Source organism: Ovis aries, chromosome 25, assembly GCF_016772045.2.
Source record: "Ovis aries strain OAR_USU_Benz2616 breed Rambouillet chromosome 25, ARS-UI_Ramb_v3.0, whole genome shotgun sequence".
Lineage (NCBI taxonomy): Eukaryota > Metazoa > Chordata > Mammalia > Artiodactyla > Bovidae > Ovis > Ovis aries.
Window position 1 is genome coordinate 980,935 of NC_056078.1, and position 18,694 is coordinate 999,628.

Here is an 18,694-nt window from a genome sequence, read left to right on the forward strand (position 1 = left end):
AAGTAGCCTCAAGTCTTCCTATGAAAAACTAGCTCAACTTCTGAGAAAATAGGAACATATATATTTCTGTGCAAATTGACAACACAAAATTTAAAGTCAAAAGTAGAGAATCATTACTCCAGTGGTCCTAAGTCCTTAAACAATTCCTTAATTACTGAATAAAAAAATTAGGATTGCTAATGAAACTATTAACATTTTTATAATATACATTACAATACAATTAGGTTACAAAATGAACTGATGCATGATCTCATAATCTTCCTAACAATCCTTTCCCCAAATCATGTCTTAGATTCACTCTATGGGAACTTACTTATCTCTCTGAAGAGCTTTGCAAAGGATTTCCAGTTTTAGATCATTTATATTTACATCTTCCTCCTTCACAGCAAAACAAAAAAAAAAATCTTCATTAAGTCCTGATTTTAAAAAATACATGTTTAAATTTTAGTTATGTCAGCTCCTAATATTATATAAATATTATTAAGCTTTACTTTAAAATTTTAAGGGTTTCCCTGGTAGCTCAGCTGGTAAAGAATTGCCTGCAATTCAGGAGACCCCAGTTCGATTCCTGGGTCAGGAAGATTCCTGGGAGAAGGGAACGGCTACTCACTCCACTATTCTTGCCTGAAAAATTTCATGGACAGAGGAGCCTGGCAAATTTCCCTTTCTGTAAGATGTTAAAGTTGACTCAGGAGAGTAAGACTGTCAATAATTTCATGTGAAATTGTATCTGATTATTCTGAGATAACCTAATTTTATCAGGAAGCATGAGAGAGTCAAGACTTTAAACAGAGAAATGGAAGAAGCACAAGCTGGAATCAAGATTGCCGGGAGAAATATCAATAACCTCAGATATGCAGATGACACCACCCTTATGGCAGAAAGTGAAGAGGAACTAAAAAGCCCCTTGATGAGTCAAAGAGAAGAGTGAAAAAGTTGGCTTAAAGTTCAAAACTCAGAAAACGAAGATTATGGCATCTGGTCCCATCACTTCATAGTGATGGGAAAACATAGTGATGGGAAGTAGATGGGGAAACAGTGGAAAAAGGGGCAGACTTTATTTTTTGGGGCTCCAAAATCACTGCAGCTGGTTATTGCAGCCATGAAATTAAAAGATGCTTACTCCTTGGAGGAAAAGTTATGACCAACCTAGACAGCATATTCAAAAGCAGAGACATTACTTTGCCAACAAAGGTACATCCAGTCAAGGCTATGGTTTTTCCAGTGGTCATGTATGGATGTGAAAGTTGGACTGTGAAGAAAGCTGAGTGCTGAAGAATTGATGCTTTTGAACTGTGGTGTTGGAGAAGACTCTTGAGAGTCCCTTGGACTACAAGGAGATCCAAGCAGTCCATTCTAAAGGAGATCAGTCCTGGGTGTTCTTTGGAAGGACTGATGGTGAAGCTGAAACTCCAATACTTTGGCCAACTCATGTGAAGAGTTGACTCATTGTAAAAGACTCTGATGCTGTGAGGGATTGGGGGCAGGAGGAGAAGGAGATGACAGAGGATGAGATGGCTGGATGGCATCGCCAACTCGATGGACATGAGTTTGGGTGAACTCCAGGAGTTGGTGATGGACAGGGAGGCCTGGCATGGTGCAGTTCATGGGGTCGCAGTCGGACACAACTGAGCAACTGAACTGAACATTAAAATCAACATATTATGTCTTTATAATCTTCCAAACTACTCTCAGTTGCAGGGTTGACTATTTACCCTACACAATTATCAATACAATCTTTTTTTTCAAAGCAGGCTGAGAAACAGCTTCTCTTAGGGTGAGCACCATGAAGAATAAATTGACAAAGCAGCCTATCAGTCTGACAAACTAACAATGACTCATTAAATGAAAGAGAAAAACTATGTCAGGACCTTTAAAAGCAATTTTTATTTTTGCAGACAAAAAGATACTTGGAAATGTGTGAGAATTATCAGGAGGTGAGCTCTTTTGACAGCTTTTCTAAAGACTGTTATATACTCCAAGAGTTACAGGTAGCTGAACCAGGTAGTCTTTTAAAATTAAGAGATTTTCACGATGTACTCAGTTCTTCAGAAAACTATACACAAATTGTGATCCTTACCTGAGATTATCAAGTGACTTTACATACCTCATCAATATATTCCAACAAGTCCAGAGCCTTCTTGAAATCATACTCATTAGCTCTTCTGTTTTCTTCACAGATATACAGCTGTAGCAAGTTAAAACAAAGGGAGAATTATTGTAAGTCATCCTATAAACAAGACTAGAGAGATTTACAGAGAAGTTACCACATTTAGAGGTATCTTTATAGCAAAGAACAGTGGCACCTTTGGAAATTAAACTCCATCTACCTCACAACAAACTGTCTTTTAAAACACACCTATGTTCATTCAGTAATTAACTTGTATAAGTTGTGTATGTATAGCTTTAAAATATCAGTAAATTGTTCTTACATTTTTAAAGTTGGCTATAATGCTTTTGAAATGTTCTCATTCAATAGTTTTTTAAACATTGAGACTGAGGAGAAAGCATGCAGTTGGTCTACAGTTTACTTAAAAGACAAGAAAACACACCAGTATGTTACCAACAGTTATCCCTGGTTGGTTAGATCACAGCTAACTATATAATCATAAATGTCCCATAATACATCATAAATGTCCTATTAATAACACTTCTTTTTAAAATACTGCATAAAATCCTTTAACAGCAAAGACAATATTCAAACCATTTCAGAAAAAAAGCTATCCACTTGTTGTCACTGTGTTACAACACTTGAAAACAATATTTTATTTGTCTCTGAACCTTTCTTCCCCGATGTCAACATCTTTGAAATGGGAATGCAGTATTAAAACTGATAATGTATCAGAGTAAAGTTGCTAAAACTTTTTCCGTCTTACCAGTATATAAAACAATGGTCTTACAGGCAACAGTTCCTCAGGTTTTTAAATTAGATATGCTCTATCAGGAGAAGCTGCTGTGAGCTCAATAGGCAATCTGTTATTAATACTAATAATGGCTAAAATACCGAAGTTTTTGAATTGCTTGCTTTCTTAGTAACATAATTAGGGTAAACTCAAGGTGCCTGTAAGACATTGCTCTTATATTTGAAATACCTTCTTGAAAGGAAAAGAGAGAAGCAGAATTAAGGGTGTAACTACGCAATAAAACTGCCTTATTCTGGGCTGCAGCTCCTCATCTAGCTATGTCCTCAGGAACCTGCTATGTCGCAGAGGAATGAGGCGGATGGCACTCACAGGCTGTGCAAATCCAGTTCCTAAAACCATCTTTCTTTTTAAAGAACCTGAACTCTATCTCTTCATACATATCTGTCTTGTACTAGAAAAGCACAATGGAAGTAATTTCTTCTGGTCACCTGGATAAGCATCTTGAGGAACAGACAGAGAGTTACTGGGGCAGAGGCTGATCCTCCACTTTCTGCTAACTGGCATCCTGCTCCTAAGCAGCTCTGACACCTGACTCCCGAGGATAGTGACCAGGAAAATAGGAAATGGAAAGATGTCTACTCTGAGAAACCGCACTAAGGGGCCAAGGAAACACAGGTTGTTCTGAGACTAAGACGCTGTAGGGATGTGAAAAGCACATACGCCAATGAGTTGCGATGCGGTCAGTACAGGCATGGCACTGAGACTCAGCTGTTTCTCAGCGAGCAGCTGTTCAGGCAGGGTCTCCTGGTGCAGCAGAAAGCGCTCTTGCTCAGCCATTTCTAGAAGACAACACAGGGAGCAGTATGAACATTCACTTTTGCTCTGTCATCAACAAATATAAATTTAAAAGGAAAAGGAACAGCTCTGAAGGTAATCCCATCACTATTCAATGATCTGAGAATGTTATTAATTCTGCCTATTCTTGATTCCTAACTATGTTACAAACACTCATGGTCTTATCCAAGTCATATGGATTGTCCCAGCAACCAGAAATATCAGGGAGAGAAGAGCTAAGAAAACAAACCTGATGGAAGGGACTGTAGAGCAAATGGCAATTTCAGAGACAGAAGTCCCTCAAATCTGAAGTGTCTCAGTCTGTTTTAAGGTTACTCTGTAAAGCACTTCTTTTTACCTTATGGGAGTGTCTCGTATAATCTCGTTCACTAAAGGACATGATGAGAACTTCCCAGGAGAACAGCACCCAGAGGACTGTGCACCAATTCTATTACCCAGCAATGGTTATTTATTTCCATATGATGAGCTGACAGGGGCTCTGGGTCTGCGTAAACCATCATGACCTGGCTTCACCCATGAGAACAAGCTGGGTTGCAGGGAAAAAGGGCTGAGAACTGTTTGCTAACAGCAGTTACAGCAAAATGGAATGACTAAAGCACAGATATGCTCATTTAAATATTGGCATCATTCCACACGATCCCAATCTTGTAAAAACTAAATGGAATTGTTTTGTGCAATTTCCATACCTAAGAAAACACACTGAAAGGATACAGAAAAAAGTAACAGTAGTCATCTCTAGGGTAGTGGGATTATATTATTTTCTTATTGTTATTTTTCTATACTTTACAGATTTCCATAGGGAAATTTTTATATAACCAATATAAAGTTACCTTCTAAATATCTATTCCCTTCAATCAGACATAATGCGGCAATAGTCTGTAGGAAATCACTGAGGCCTGAGAATACTCTCCTTACACTAAGAAAGCGAAAGCTAAGAAGAAGTGATCAAATGCAACACAGTGACCAGATGTGGGGGGAACTAGAAGCGAAACCTCGTGTTGAAACATTTTGATCGGGGACTTCCCTGCCGGTCCAAGGGTGGGGAGTCCACCTGTTAATGCAGGGGACATGGGTTTGATCCTTGGTCCAGGATTCCACATGCTGCAGGGCAGCTGGGCGCATGCACCATGACTGCTAGAACCTGCATACCCTCAAGTCGGTGCTCCACAACAAAAGAAGCTTCCATAGTGAGGAGCCTGGGCACTGCAATTAAGAGAGTAGCTCCCACTCACTGCAACTAGAGGAAGCTTGCATGCAGCAACAAAGACCCAGCACAGCCAAAAATAATACAAATAAATTAAAAAAATATTTTTAATATTTTTATTAATATGCTCTCTCCCTGACGGCCAGGTTAAAATATGGCTCCCCCTGCAGACTGCCAACCAGCTTTGCAAAACATATACACACTTCTCTAGAACAACAGGCACCATAAGCATTTAAAAATAAAAGAGTGAAAAATAATTTCTTCCCACAGGGAAAAATAATTTCAATAATAAAAGTTAAATATTAATCCTATGATTTGAGTACTCAATTTTACAAAAAGTAAAACATTTTTCTCAAAGAACACCCAGTGTCTCTGATTGTTAGAACTATGCATTTTGTAGTGTATCCTGGGTGACTACTATGGGCTTCCCTCAGAGCTCAGTTGGTAAAGAATCTCCCTGCAATGCAGGAGACCTGGGTTCAATCCCTGGGTTGGGAAGATCCCCTGGAGAAGGGAACCCACTCCAGTATTCTGGCCTGGTGAATTCCATGGACTGTATAGTCCATGGGGTCACAAAGAGTCGACACAACTGAGCAACTTTCATTTCCTTTCTGGGTCACAAAGCTAGCCAGTTGGAAAAACACATGTGAAACAAGATTGGTCTAATTTCTGTCCAGATTCCTTCCACTGCATCTACTCCTTGGAGGAAGAACGCGACAGCAGTGGAATGTGAATCCAGACCCCAGACAGGCTACTCCTGCCGCCAATACCCCTATTCACATATGCTTCACCCCGAACCACATGGCTGGGACACCTCCCCAAAGTATGGGATGAGGTATATGCATATACTTCACCCCGAACCACATGGCTGGGACACCTCCCCAAAGTATGGGATGAGGCATATGCATGCTATCAGGGGTGACACTGCTCTTAGGACTTTTCAGGAAGACAGCCAAGAAATACATTCAAGAAAAAAACCATGACTCCATGTGATACATGCAATTCAAATGCAATAATACAGGGTTCTTCCTCACCTTCCTTCTATATTTATACCTCCATTCCCTTTGGTTCTCAAAAATAATATTCTCAATCATTTTCTCAGTCTACAATATACAGAATGTGAAACAGAACAGTTTCACTACTATGACAACAATAATTTTTGAATTCTGAAACCAAGAGCTTCAGAATTACCACCACCTACAGCAAACCCACTGAATAAATGTCATGTTTCCTGGCATGGCAGTTTGTTCTTAGCATATGATTTGCTAAGGGTGTAATCAGAGTACTCTGTCCAAATCATTTGAATTTATTCTTTAGGAATTCTTATTTAAAGCACAAATTACTTTTCTATAAAAAGAGAACCCTGATTATATAACTGAGTAATTGTCTAAGAACACCGAATAGAAAGGGGATGGCTCCTGTCTCTAAAGGATCCCATTAACTGATAGCAGGGATGCATTCTAAGATTACACGGACAACATGACTGACTTATACATCTTCTTGTTCAAATACTGCCTTTTACCTTCAATTTTTTCTTGCAGTGTATCTTCTGAAAAGTCTGATGCTAAAGCAGCCAATTTACTCAAGCCAAGAAGGGTTTTTTTCTTTGCAAAGTAACGAGTTTCCCTATTTGCCAAACCCAGAAGTGTTGCATGAGCCTAAAATAACAAAATATGAAAATTGTGGTAAAATTCTCAGTATTAAGTCAAGTTAAAATAATGATTAAATTAAACCCAAACCTGCTTTCCTCTCCTCAAGCTATATCAATGAAAGATCAAGTCACTATCAGGAAAACTTAAAACAGATCAGCAGCATACTTTGAGAGTAATCACACAATAAAATATCAGCCACTCACACTAGTCACTGGGAGAAGAGACATGTATAAAACGTTTGCTCTATAATATTCACTGCAACACCTTGTCAAGGAGAAACTTGTTTATTTAATGTTTCTACTGATAATTTGAACATTTCTATTATAAGAAAATACTCATTACAAAAAATGGCCAATGACTGCTATTTATGTGTTGACATTTTTGTGCTTTTTAAAAATTGTAAATATAGTCAAATTACAATAGGCTTCATTTCTTTTAACTGAGATATAACAAGTAATGGCAATATCATCCTAAATGAAAACTACTTTTATCAAAGTATGTGAGAGAAAGATAGACATTTAAAAAAAATCTGTAATATTTTACTATAAAAAAACAAACTAGCTAAAAACTAAATTGAAAATTGCCTAAATCTGATCCATACAGCTGAAATCTTACCTTTTCTAATTCTTGGCTGTTAATTTCGTGTAACCAGCTGAGATGTTCATGAGCTTGTAAAAAGTTCGCCAACTGTCCATGCTGAGAAATGGGCTGAGATAATAATTTGCCTCGCTTTCCTTTCTCCAGATACCAACGAAAGAGAAAGTCTGAAAAATTCTGTAAAGAACAAAGCAAGAATCCAATAATATTCAGTAATACAGTTTCAAAAAATACATTTCTGATGAAAAAGCATTATGTATTTTTTCCAAAGGTCTTAGACTCCAGCATGGAAATCCTGTTTTTAAACACTAAGTTCCTAATTGTAGGGTCCTCAAATGACTTCATTTGACAGAGGAGGACCTTCAGATTCAGAATGGGGATCTTGCTCAATGTCACCCGGAATCTGGATGTGCTCTGTCCAATGTGGTAGTCACTGCTCACATGTAGCTGTTTAAACTTAATCTAAAATGTAAAAATCAATTCCTCAGAGACATCAGTCACATTTCAAGTACTCAAAAGGCCATCTGTGGCTGGAGACTCCCATTTTGGACAGCACATATGAGCAAGATCTCATTACAGGAAGGTCTACTGGACACTCCTGGGACTCCATCCTTCCAGGGTGAAAGATTTCAGGGTAGAACCGTGTGCCATGCATTCATGTGGCTGGCGTGATAAATCAGAATTTAGCGAGGCTCCAAATGTCCAGGACATTTGCTGGATCCTGCAGTAGAGTAAGAGGTTGGGCTGGAAGGAAGATAAGTGTCCTTCAGGCTCACACATTACTTACAAGATGTTTCCACAAAAAGGGGAATTCTGCAAAGAACCACCAGTCCCATTAGATATTTGAAACCAATTAATTCATTGGAACCTTTGTTCCATTGAATGTTCATTGGAATGAATGAATGTAACAGAAGCAGCAATCAAGCCCTGGCCTACCTCTATTCTTGATGAATTGAGTGATCTGCCTTTCATTTTATCTGCCTTCCAGGGGAGAAGGCAATGGCACCCCACCTCAGTACTCTTGCCTGGAAAATCCATGGACAGAGGAGCCTGGTAGGCTGCAGTCCATGGGGTTGCTAAGAGTCGGACATGACTGAGCGACTTCACTTTCACTTTTCACTTTCCTGCATTGGAGAAGGCAATGGCAACCCACTCCAGTGTTCTTGCCTGGAGAATCCCAGGGACGGAGGAGCCTGGTGGGCTGCCGTCTATGGGGTCGCACAGAGTCGGACACGACTGAAGCAACTTAGCAGCAGCAGCAGCAGGGGAGAAAAACCAGTGCTGATTTCCATCTTTATGGTTAACACACACACAGTCCAAAACACAACTTAGGAAGCAGAAAACTATGAATATGTAGATAACAGAAGCAGACTTAAGAACGATCATTTTGGAATTAGCACAAAAGAACTTTAATAAACAAATTTTTTTTTTTTAAGTAAAAGAAACAAAGTAGAATGCATGGAAAATGTCAACAGAGAATAAAAATCCTTAAAAAGAATAAAAATTACAATAAGCACAAAGTACTTCTTTTAGCACTGTTATGAAATACAAGATAAGTCAGGTCCAGAAATCAGGTACTGATCAAATAAGTTATATCCAGTCCATGAAATACCATAACACCATTAAAAATGTGGTTGTGTGATATTCAATGATATGGACAAATGTCTGTCATGTATTAAGTGAAATAAGCAGTTAATAAAACATGCTTCATAGATTGGCTAAATAAACTGGCTTTAAGGAACAACTTAAATTTACATAGATAGTGTCATAATGGGAACTTAAAAAAAAAATTAGGCATTAAAAAAAAGGAAGCATGATATCAAAGAAGGAAAACAAGACTCTTAGGTAAATGGGAATCTGAGCTCTCTTAACACTAGCATTCTATGCTCCCAAGATCTTCCATTCAAACTGTGGAACTCTACCAATATTACTACATCTACGTACTTTGAAAATATAAAAATATAAATAAAAGTCTTGACATATTTTTCAAAGGTCAAAGAATCCTTCTGTAATATTTATATATAAAAAATTGTCTGACAATTTACAAAGAAACATAATGTACAGAATAGTATCCAGTAAATTGCAAAAAGACTGCACTGTCTTCCAAAAACTCCAAGTAAGAACTTCCTGGTGGTACTATGGATGAGAATCTGCCTGCCAATGCAGGGGATGTGGGTTCGATTCCGCATTTGAGAAGATTCCACATGCCATGAATCAACTAAGCCCAAGCGTCACAACTGAGCCTGTGGTCTAGGCCCCAAACCTACAACTCCTGAAGCGCATGTGCCTAGGGTCTGCGCTCTGCGACAAGAGAAGCCACTGCAAGGAGACACCACAGGCTGCAACCAAGAGTAGCTCCCACTCACTGCAGCTGGAGAAAGCCTGCGTGCAGCAACGAAGATCCAGTGCAACCAAAAATAAATAAATAAATAAAATTACACACATTAAAAAAAAAAACCATAAGTAAGACGTAAAATGGTAAAGCCTTCTTACAGGATCCACTGCCTACAGCCCTGTGTTCATTACCTGATCAGCAAACTGGGTCATGTAGCGCTGTAGTCTGGTCTGGTTGTCAGTCTGCTCACACATTTGTACCAAGATATCAAAGTCACAGTATTTTTCTGCCAATGAAGCAGCCCATGGGTACTGGCCTAGTGTGACTGTGGGAATGAGAACAGATGAGAAAAAAATCCTATTAGTGAAAACTTAATAAAAAATAATATTACTTGAAAATTTGCCTTTATTCCTATTACATACTAAAAGTAATTAATGGAAACCTTTCTAGTTATTGGCATTTAGTTTCATAATCCATATAAACTTATTAAAGATGTATATTCAGCCCTTCCTTCATCACTGCCCACCTAAGATGCTACTCCCCTCCTTCACATAGCAAGACAAGCTCCTCTTCAGTTTTGGCTATGACCGTCTGGCTATGTCCTCTGCTGCAGTCTCATCACCCATCCACACCCTCGAATGGCCCTTATCTGCTCTGCCGGTGGGCTAGCCATTCCTATGAAGGTCTCAGACGGTATCAAGTTCTTTGAGGGCCGTCTCCACACGCTGATAATTTATTCCTTTGTAAATCATCTTCAGCATTGTCTAGGATACCAGGTTAAGTAATGACAATAAGGCCGAACAGATGAACACAGAAAGACATACATATGAAGTGTTGCTTAAGTTCTGAACTACAACTGGGTTAACAATGTTGTACTGAATACTTCTGCCTGAATGATCTGACTCCTCCATTCATTCTGTAGACTCAAAGACCCATAGCCCTCACTATTAAATATACACTTACGAAGCGGAGATAAGAGATCTGATCTTTTCTGTAGGTATTCCATTTCCAGATTGCTATATCTTTCTTGATCATTGGATTTGTCCACAGACTTGAGCTGAGAAACATAACCATCCAAGAAGCCATCAATCAGTGCTACTAGCTGCTCCGTTAGAACGTTTCGGAGGTTGCTGTCTGCCTGAGGATAAACCACCTTCAGGACAGTCCTATGCTGGCGCACTATTGCTGTTCGGATACCAGCAGGACCGCTGGTTGCTGTGAAATCACACAAAATAACAGCACAAGTAAGGGTTCCATAATGGCTACAGGGAAGACCAACTGCCTAAAAATTACATCCTGTCACCTTTGATGGAAAAAGAAATCAAACAAGGGGTCAGTAGAAACTTGTCTATGTACTGCTCAAAAGCATCTTCTCTATGGAGATGGCCTTGGCAAAGTCAAGTAAACCTGACTCTTCTTCCTTCTAAATTCCTTTAATGCTATTCCACTTACTTCTATGTGTTAAATCAACATAAAATATAGTCGCTACTTTCAGGGCCTGCTTCTATGAATACATACTAAAACCTAGTAGATGCACAAATATCAGTTAAAAAATTAAGCTATAGAGACAGCTGCAAATTATTTCAAGGGAATAAAGTGATTTTTCATAAGATCTGCTCATCTTGGAGATGTCACTTATATTATTTTTTATTTCATTTACAAACTTGTACTAGGAGAATAATATGACTCCCCAAAACAACAGACCATTAGAAACGCATTTTGGGGCACCCTAGTGGTTAAGAATCCACCTGCTAATGCAGGGACACAGGCTCACTCCCTGGTCTAGGAAGATTCCACACGCCACAGAGCAACAGCCCATGTGCCGCAGCTACTAAGCCCCATGCTGCGGCTACCGGAGCTTGTGTGCCTAGAGCCCGTGCTCCACAACAGAGAAGCCACTGCAATGAGAAGCCAGTCAATGGCAGTGGAGAGCAAACCCTGCTAGCCACGACCAGAGAAAAGCCCTTGTGGCCTTGTGCGCAACGAAGAACCAGTACAACTGAAAAAAAGAAAAAAATATATAATTTGAGGAACTGCTAACGATCTGAAAATTGGGATCAGTGCCGGCAGTCTCACCTGTCCATGGAATATACTCAGGTTCTTTTTCTCCTGGCTCTTCTCTTCTATACAAGGAGTTCCTATTTTGTCGATAGTGACTAGCAGCTTGCAGCATGTCCTGGAAAATGAAATGTGTTATCACATGCCGGGAATCAGGGATCCCAGGATCTCTGAGATTATCTGAAACATCAAGTTCTATTATTACAAAAAATTACTCAGCACAGGCCTGTAGGACTACTTTTTGATTCTTTCTGCATTTGAAATTTGTTTTACCCCATAATCTAACTTCAATTTTATAAAATTACGGTAACCAAAGTAGGAAAATCATCACTATAATATCCTTGAGGAAAAATTAAATGGAATGTTTTAAGTGAGCTTTTGAGTAATTAAAAAAGAGAAACTTGTTTGTTGTTTCTCAGTTGCTAAGTGGTGTCTGACAATTATTTAGATAATTACAATAAAGTTAATACATTTACAATGATATATATGTCCTTCTCCAAAATAAAAGGTTTATTCTACCAAGCAGAAACTTTTAATATGCATAAGGCACACACTCAAAATGTCTGCTAACTGACTGATAAAATTACTGATGCTTTCCTAACTTTTTGGAATCAACAAATGGCTAACCCATTATGGATTGCTGGTGATGCAGAGTAGGAATATGGAAACCACTTTCTCTTCTGTCCACAGTCTGGGCTTTAATTTGCTAGAATCTTCATATGCTTGTACCTTGAGAATACTGTTCACATTGATCACCACCTCCGCCCATTCAACTGATTCCATGGACGTGTCCTTCAAGACTTGTTCCTCGTGCTCCAGTAAACACTCACAGATGGTATCTACCTGGGATGCCTGCGGAGGACAGAGACAGCACCCACTAGAAAGAGGAACCATGCTGACAGGTGACAATCACAACTGCCTAGAATCGACCCAGCAGGCTTTTCTCACTAAGTTACATCCTCTGCTTAGTAGTCAGGGGGATAGTCAGTGACAAAAACAAATTTAAAACCCAAGGAAAGCTAGAATCTCCTAACTTTTAAAAGGTAGCGAACCCAAATAACAGTCTGATAAATAAACAAATTCTGAACTGTTAGCAGGTAGAGTTTTTATTTAAATATAAAGTAACTGAAATATTTATTAGAGTTATAAAGGCTCAATGCCACCTTTAAATAGTATTAGGCTACAAATAATGTCACATTACAATGTAAGACCCTAAACTAATGAATTAAACAAATGAAGCAATGGATAAAAACAGTGATTCAACTGGCTAATGAACAGGCTAATTTCTTTCTTTGAGGAATTTATTTTCTTTAGACATAATAGAAATGTCTGTAGAATAGTAGTAGCTACACTGGAGAGGGCGGTGGCAACCCACTCCAGTACTCTTGCCTGGAAAATCCCATGGATGGAGGAGCCTGGTGGGCTGCAGACCATGGGGTCGCTAAGAGACACGGGTGAGCGAATTCACTTTCACTTTTCACTTTCCTGCATTGGAGAAGGAAATGGCAACCCACTCCAGTGTTCTTGCCTGGAGAATCCCAGGGACTGGGGAGCCTGGTAGGCTGCTGTCTATAGTGTCGCACAGAGTCGGACACGACCAAAGTGACTTAGCAGCAGCAACAGTAGCTACATAGAAACTAAATATATAACTTATAACTGTTCTTTTCTTTTATCATTAATTATTAACACATAAAGGTAAGTGAGGAAAAATGTTAAGCACTGAAACATTTGCTTCCAGTTTCAGCTCACAGTTGAGCTTTCACCCCCCTTAACTTATCAAGTGGATATTTACTTGGTAGGTAGAGCTGGCATAGCACTGGGCACGCAAAGATAAAAAGAAATGGAAATCAGATTTGCTGCCCTCAAGGAGCTTACAAACCAGCTGAAGGAACAAGACATAAACACACACACAATGCAGCCCAAATAAAGTCACTGTCTTTCAAACCTTGTTCTTCCTTTAGTATTTCTGGTGTCCCTCAAAGGCATCCTAACAGCCCGAGCAAGAAACCTCTGGCACATGGAATTTGTAAGTTTTTTACACTGTTAATGTGAAAAAGATAACGAAAGCAAATGTGACATAGAGGCAGAAAATAACATAAGAGCAAATAAAATGCCAAAACATTTGCTAAATACCCTATCACATATGTTACGTGTTCAGTGGTTTCAAACATGGCTCATAAGCTGTACCAACACAGCTGGAAGCTGAACCAACACAGTTCTGAAGCTGTGAACTTGCTTTTTAAAGCCCCAGGAGGTGTGGGGCCCCTTCTCAGACTGGAGGCAAGGCGGAGGGTGCCCCTTCAAGCAGAGCCTGTATTACTTTATCTTTTACCTGGACTGCAAGATCACCTTGCCCAGCAATCAGAGCCTAACTTTGGTTAACCAATTCATCTCTTAAAATGCTAATACCTGTTTGTAATGTAATTTACTACTTCCAAGTGGACGGACAGGTAAAAAGAAAAAAAATCGATACAAATTAAACTTATGTATTCCTTCTTCAGTTCTCTTGAATTCTTTTTTCTTGAATTCTCTTTTTTTATTATGATTATGCTATATGGAAGGACCTTTAGAACTTTACCCAAAGACCAGTAAATGTAAAGAGAAGTGAAGATAAATGGTGATGTAAACAATCTTAAACATTATCATTTTCTATATGGAGTGTTCTTTTGAGGAACCAATCATATTTTAAATTTTTTTCTCCTGTCATATCCTATGGTACTACTCATCAATTATGTATCCTTCTAACTGATAAGTTTCAGACTCCTTTTTTTCCCCAGTAAACTGGAAAACATACACATACTCAATTAACCTATATGCTTAGTACTTTGATCTAAAAGTCAAAAAAGGAATTAGGCTCTTGCTCAATTCAATCTGTCATCAATAATTAAAAAAAAAAAAAAAACAACTTTTATCATGTAAAATTATGTATGAATAAAGACAAAAAGGTGGAGAAGGAAATGGCAACCCACTCTAGTATTCTTGCCTGGAGAATCCCAAGGACAGAGGAACCTGGTGGGCTACAGTGGTACATGACTTGGTGGGTCGGACATGACTGAAGCAACTTAACACACAGCACATCCTAGATGCTAGCACTGATTACCAAAACTTAATTTCCATTTTCATAGCTCAAAATCTTAAAATCCAGGGGATGAGTAATTAAATTATCTTATTTCTGTTTACTTTCTCTGGTGACAATTCCGTCATGCCTTAAATAGGACAGCCCCCAATTCTGGCTAATTTACCACTGTTATCTTATCTTATCCAAGTCCACCTATATAGTGCTGTCCCTGCAGAGTACTGTGAACATAAGTGATGTGGTAATTTGTGAAATTACTGAGTGCACCTTCCCAACAAAAAAGAAACTGGTCAGGAGCACAGTTTCTGCCTGACCTGAGCTGGACTGTGCTCACGATCCACTCTCCCTCCACTCACAACTGGAGATCTGTGCAAATGCACCAACCCTGCCACGTGGCTAAGGCAGGAAAGGACAATTAGGACATTGTATCTGGAGGACAAATCAACCTTCTCCTGTCCCATCCTCAGTGGGGTATGAGGAACAGTTATGACACATGTGATGTCCTGTGATGCCACAGGACCTGGAACTACCCTTCTCTTTATGGTGATTATACTTAAAAAAATGATCCTGTTTTGTGTATTTTTTTCTACAACATATTTTCAGTGCATCGTTTTCCTTACTAAATCCAATATTCAAATAAAAAGGTGAACACGGGGAAAAAAAGACAAAAAGGGAAACAAAAAATCACAATAGTTTGGTTAGATAAAAAAACCTGAGGTGAATTGTCTTTCTTTGTTTTAATTCGGATTTCAGGCATACTTCCTTGATTAAAAAACAAAATAAAACAGAAAAATCTTTTGCCTTACATTCCTAGAAAACAAACCCAAACGTATAAAAATGATGTCTTCGTCAAACTAGATACATTTATGGAGTCAACAGATCTGAACATAGTTCAGTGTCAAATTATTTTCAGGTTACAGTACATCAAATATTCAGAATAAAAGAGACTCTTGGCAGAGGCTACTAGTTGTTAGATTATAGCTAAATTGTAGGAGGAAGGAAACAAAATTAGAGGCACCAAACAGAGAAGTTTCCCAAATGCAAAAAACAATTCCACATTCCACAGAATTGGGGGAAGGCTAGCACTGTTTCTAAACTCAGATAATGCCACAAAGGTAGGAGGGACAGTTCCAGGAAGGACTATGAACTCCAGAAGCAGCCTATCAGCATGCCCAAAACACTGCTGCAGGTGGCTCAGAGCAGGGCCTGTGGTCCCCACTGAGACAGCCAGCCCTGGGCCGTGGTATCAGTGGTCACTCATGGAGACGGGAGGCAGCCCTGTCCTTCAAAAGGCTGGGAGTGCTCACTCAGGTACCAGAGCTGTGGGCTGACTTCCAGCACCTTCATCTCTTCTCCCTCCCAAGTTTACAGGAGGTTTTCCTTTTCTCTGAAAATAAATCTGACTTTAAAAGTGAAGTGGAAGGAATTCCCAGGTGGCCCAGTGGTTAAGTATTCGCCTGCCAATGGAAGGGACAAGGTCGATCCCTGGTCTGGGAGGATTCTACCTGCCGTGGGGCAACTACTGAAGCCCTCACATCTAGCACCTGTGCTCCACAACAAGAAAAAGCTCACACACAGCAGTGAAGACTCAGCACAGTCAAAAAAAAAAAAAAAAAAAAGATGCAGCACAGGATCCTAGCAGGCAGCTGAGAAGAGTTTAGAGAAGGGACTATCTACAAAGCAATGAGTAAGAGTAAGGGCACCCAGACAGGACGGTGTAGCCTCGGGCTACAAGAGGCGGGAGCCACGACTCGCTCCAGGCCTGAAGGGGCACCGGGATGGAGCAGTTGCTGGACACACACAGAGGGCAGCCGAAGAGGAGGCTGGTCCAACAGCAGGCGCAGCAAACAGGCAGAAGCAGCAGGGAAGGAAGGTGGGGACGGTGCTCCAAGCTCTGAGCCGACGGCACTGCCGCGCCATCAAAGCCAAGAGCAACGCAGGGGCAGGGGAGCCCGCTGTGGAGATGCCCTCCAGGGCAGAGTCAAGAGGGGTGTGGGGAAGCACAGAGAAAACATCAGACATGACAGAGAGGACTTTGTCGTCAACTTCCCAAGCTCTCATTTACAGGGAAAGTGATCAGTGAGTGATGCTTCTGAGCGATAATTTAACCAGAAAACATGGAGTTCAATTCAAAACAAGATCTTCTGTCCTCAAACCTCTCCTTGCTGGGGGTCCATTCAGTAAATGGCAGTGCTCCAGAGTCGTACTAAGGGGAAGAGGGGGCTCATCTCACCTCTCTGAAGAAGACATCTGCGGGCGTCAGGTTGGATGGGACGTCACAGTCCCTCTTGTTCAAAGCCATCAGGATCACTGTGTTCATGAGGTCAGGAAGCCTCGAGTGGTGGTTCTTGAGGATGATGGCAGCAGCCAGCTTCTCGGCATGCTCACAGAGCAGGAGCCGTGTGGCCATTGGCATCCCTCTCACTGGAAAAGTGCTGAGACGTCTAAAGAGGCCGACCTTGTGGAAAAATCAACATGTGTTCTTAGAGAGCATTCAAAGTAAAACACAGGAGGATGCGGTCGTAATTCCACCAGAAGCACAGTGGGCACAGAGAGGCCGGCCCCAGTCTCCCCCAGAAAGATCTCCCGCTGTCTGTCTTTGGGGCTGTTACACACGCACGCACGCACGCATGCACCCAGCCAGGGCAATTTACACCTGTAAGAAAGTACAGGTGTTTCTTTTCTAAGACTACAGTGGCCCCAGAGATTCTGTCAACTACTGTTGTCTCTGCCTACCTTACTCCTCAAATCATTGCTTATGGTTATCAAAGAATTGTAAAATTGTTCTTTTCTACCTACATTAATCAACTCCTCTCAACTCCAGACTTTTGGAACTAGAAACTCAGCAGTCTTCCTGTTCCAGAACCCTAAAGCCAGGGAGAGGATGGGGTCTCTAACCCTCTGCATCAGCTGCCTCTTTACTTGATGCCTATTTCTGCCTCCAGAAGGAGAGTTTATATTTAAAACTATTTCCGTAGATACAAGTATGTAGTTGTACATTTTCCCTGATTATTAATGCAAATCTTTCCATGAAATAAGCTCTAAATATTAAAGGAAATGTAACGGCGTAGGCAGAGTGGGGTTTTTAGATCTGGACAGACATTCCTTTGCAACAGACACCGCTGCCAGCAGCTGTGCGACTCCACGAGGCTCTGAGCCCAGGGAGACTGTGACAAGAGATGCCGCACCAGCTCCAGCTCGACCGCTCCTGCCCTCCAAGAACTAAGCGTTCCCTTAGTGTGGCATGTTAGGGCCACGGACTCCTCCCATGCCAACAAGCCCACCCTCTGGCAATGTGACCTTGCCACTTCTCCCATCTGGAAGCAGAATCAATTTCTCAATCCCTTTGATCTGGCCTAGCCTTGTGACTTATTTTGACCAATGACACTTTGGTGGAAATGACAATATGTGATGCCTGAAGCCTACAGCCTTAAGTTCACCTCCTCAGAATGCTCCCCGGAGGAGAGCACTGGCATAGGAGGCCAGTCCAGCCTAGAGGAGGATGAGACTCGGTAGGAGGGAACCAAGAGGCCCCAGCAGATTGAATAGCACCGCCTGCCAGTCAGGTAAGACATCTGGGGACGTGCCAGCTCAGTCAACCCCAAACGTGGTTCAACGAGGGGGCCCATGGGAAGTCAGCAGGACTACGTGTCAAACCCACTGAGTTGTTTCAACTTAGTACATCCTGGGGTATTTGTTATGTATTAATAGTTAACTGATACACTTGACAATTACATCAGGAGAAAATGTGTTTTTTCCCCATTGATCTGTAGCCCACCTAAAATACTAAGAAAAGGAAGAACTCAATGAATAAATAAAGTTGTCTTGTCACGATAATAAGAGTACAGAGGAGCCAAACCGTGCATTAAAAGTGAAGCGGTATGCAGGATTAGAAACAACCAAGACATTTCTGGAATCTTCTAGAACTACACTGTCCAATAAGGTAGCCATTATCCAACAAAGTAGTGACTGAAATGTTAGTCAATTAAAAAAACACCCTTCAGTTCCTCAGCTGCAGCAGCAATTCCGATTACTCAGCAGTTGCTGGGGACT

At 40.5% G+C, this 18,694-nt stretch overlaps 1 protein-coding gene across 3 annotated transcripts in view; it reads right to left on the reverse strand.

Annotated features, from left to right (window-relative positions):
• NUP133 (nucleoporin 133) overlaps positions 1-18,694 on the reverse strand; it is a 56,091-nt gene that overhangs the window by 9,573 nt on the left and 27,824 nt on the right. For all 3 annotated transcript variants that reach the window (XM_027962297.2, XM_060406812.1, XM_060406811.1), the window contains exons 15-24: positions 16,875-17,099; positions 12,295-12,417; positions 11,584-11,683; positions 10,471-10,722; positions 9,699-9,832; positions 7,191-7,349; positions 6,446-6,581; positions 3,585-3,703; positions 2,108-2,188; positions 314-378 (exon numbers count right to left, since the gene is read on the reverse strand). In XM_027962297.2, coding sequence (XP_027818098.2) covers positions 314-378; positions 2,108-2,188; positions 3,585-3,703; positions 6,446-6,581; positions 7,191-7,349; positions 9,699-9,832; positions 10,471-10,722; positions 11,584-11,683; positions 12,295-12,417; positions 16,875-17,099 — 1,394 coding nt within the window. The remainder of the gene's footprint in view (positions 1-313; positions 379-2,107; positions 2,189-3,584; positions 3,704-6,445; positions 6,582-7,190; positions 7,350-9,698; positions 9,833-10,470; positions 10,723-11,583; positions 11,684-12,294; positions 12,418-16,874; positions 17,100-18,694) is intronic.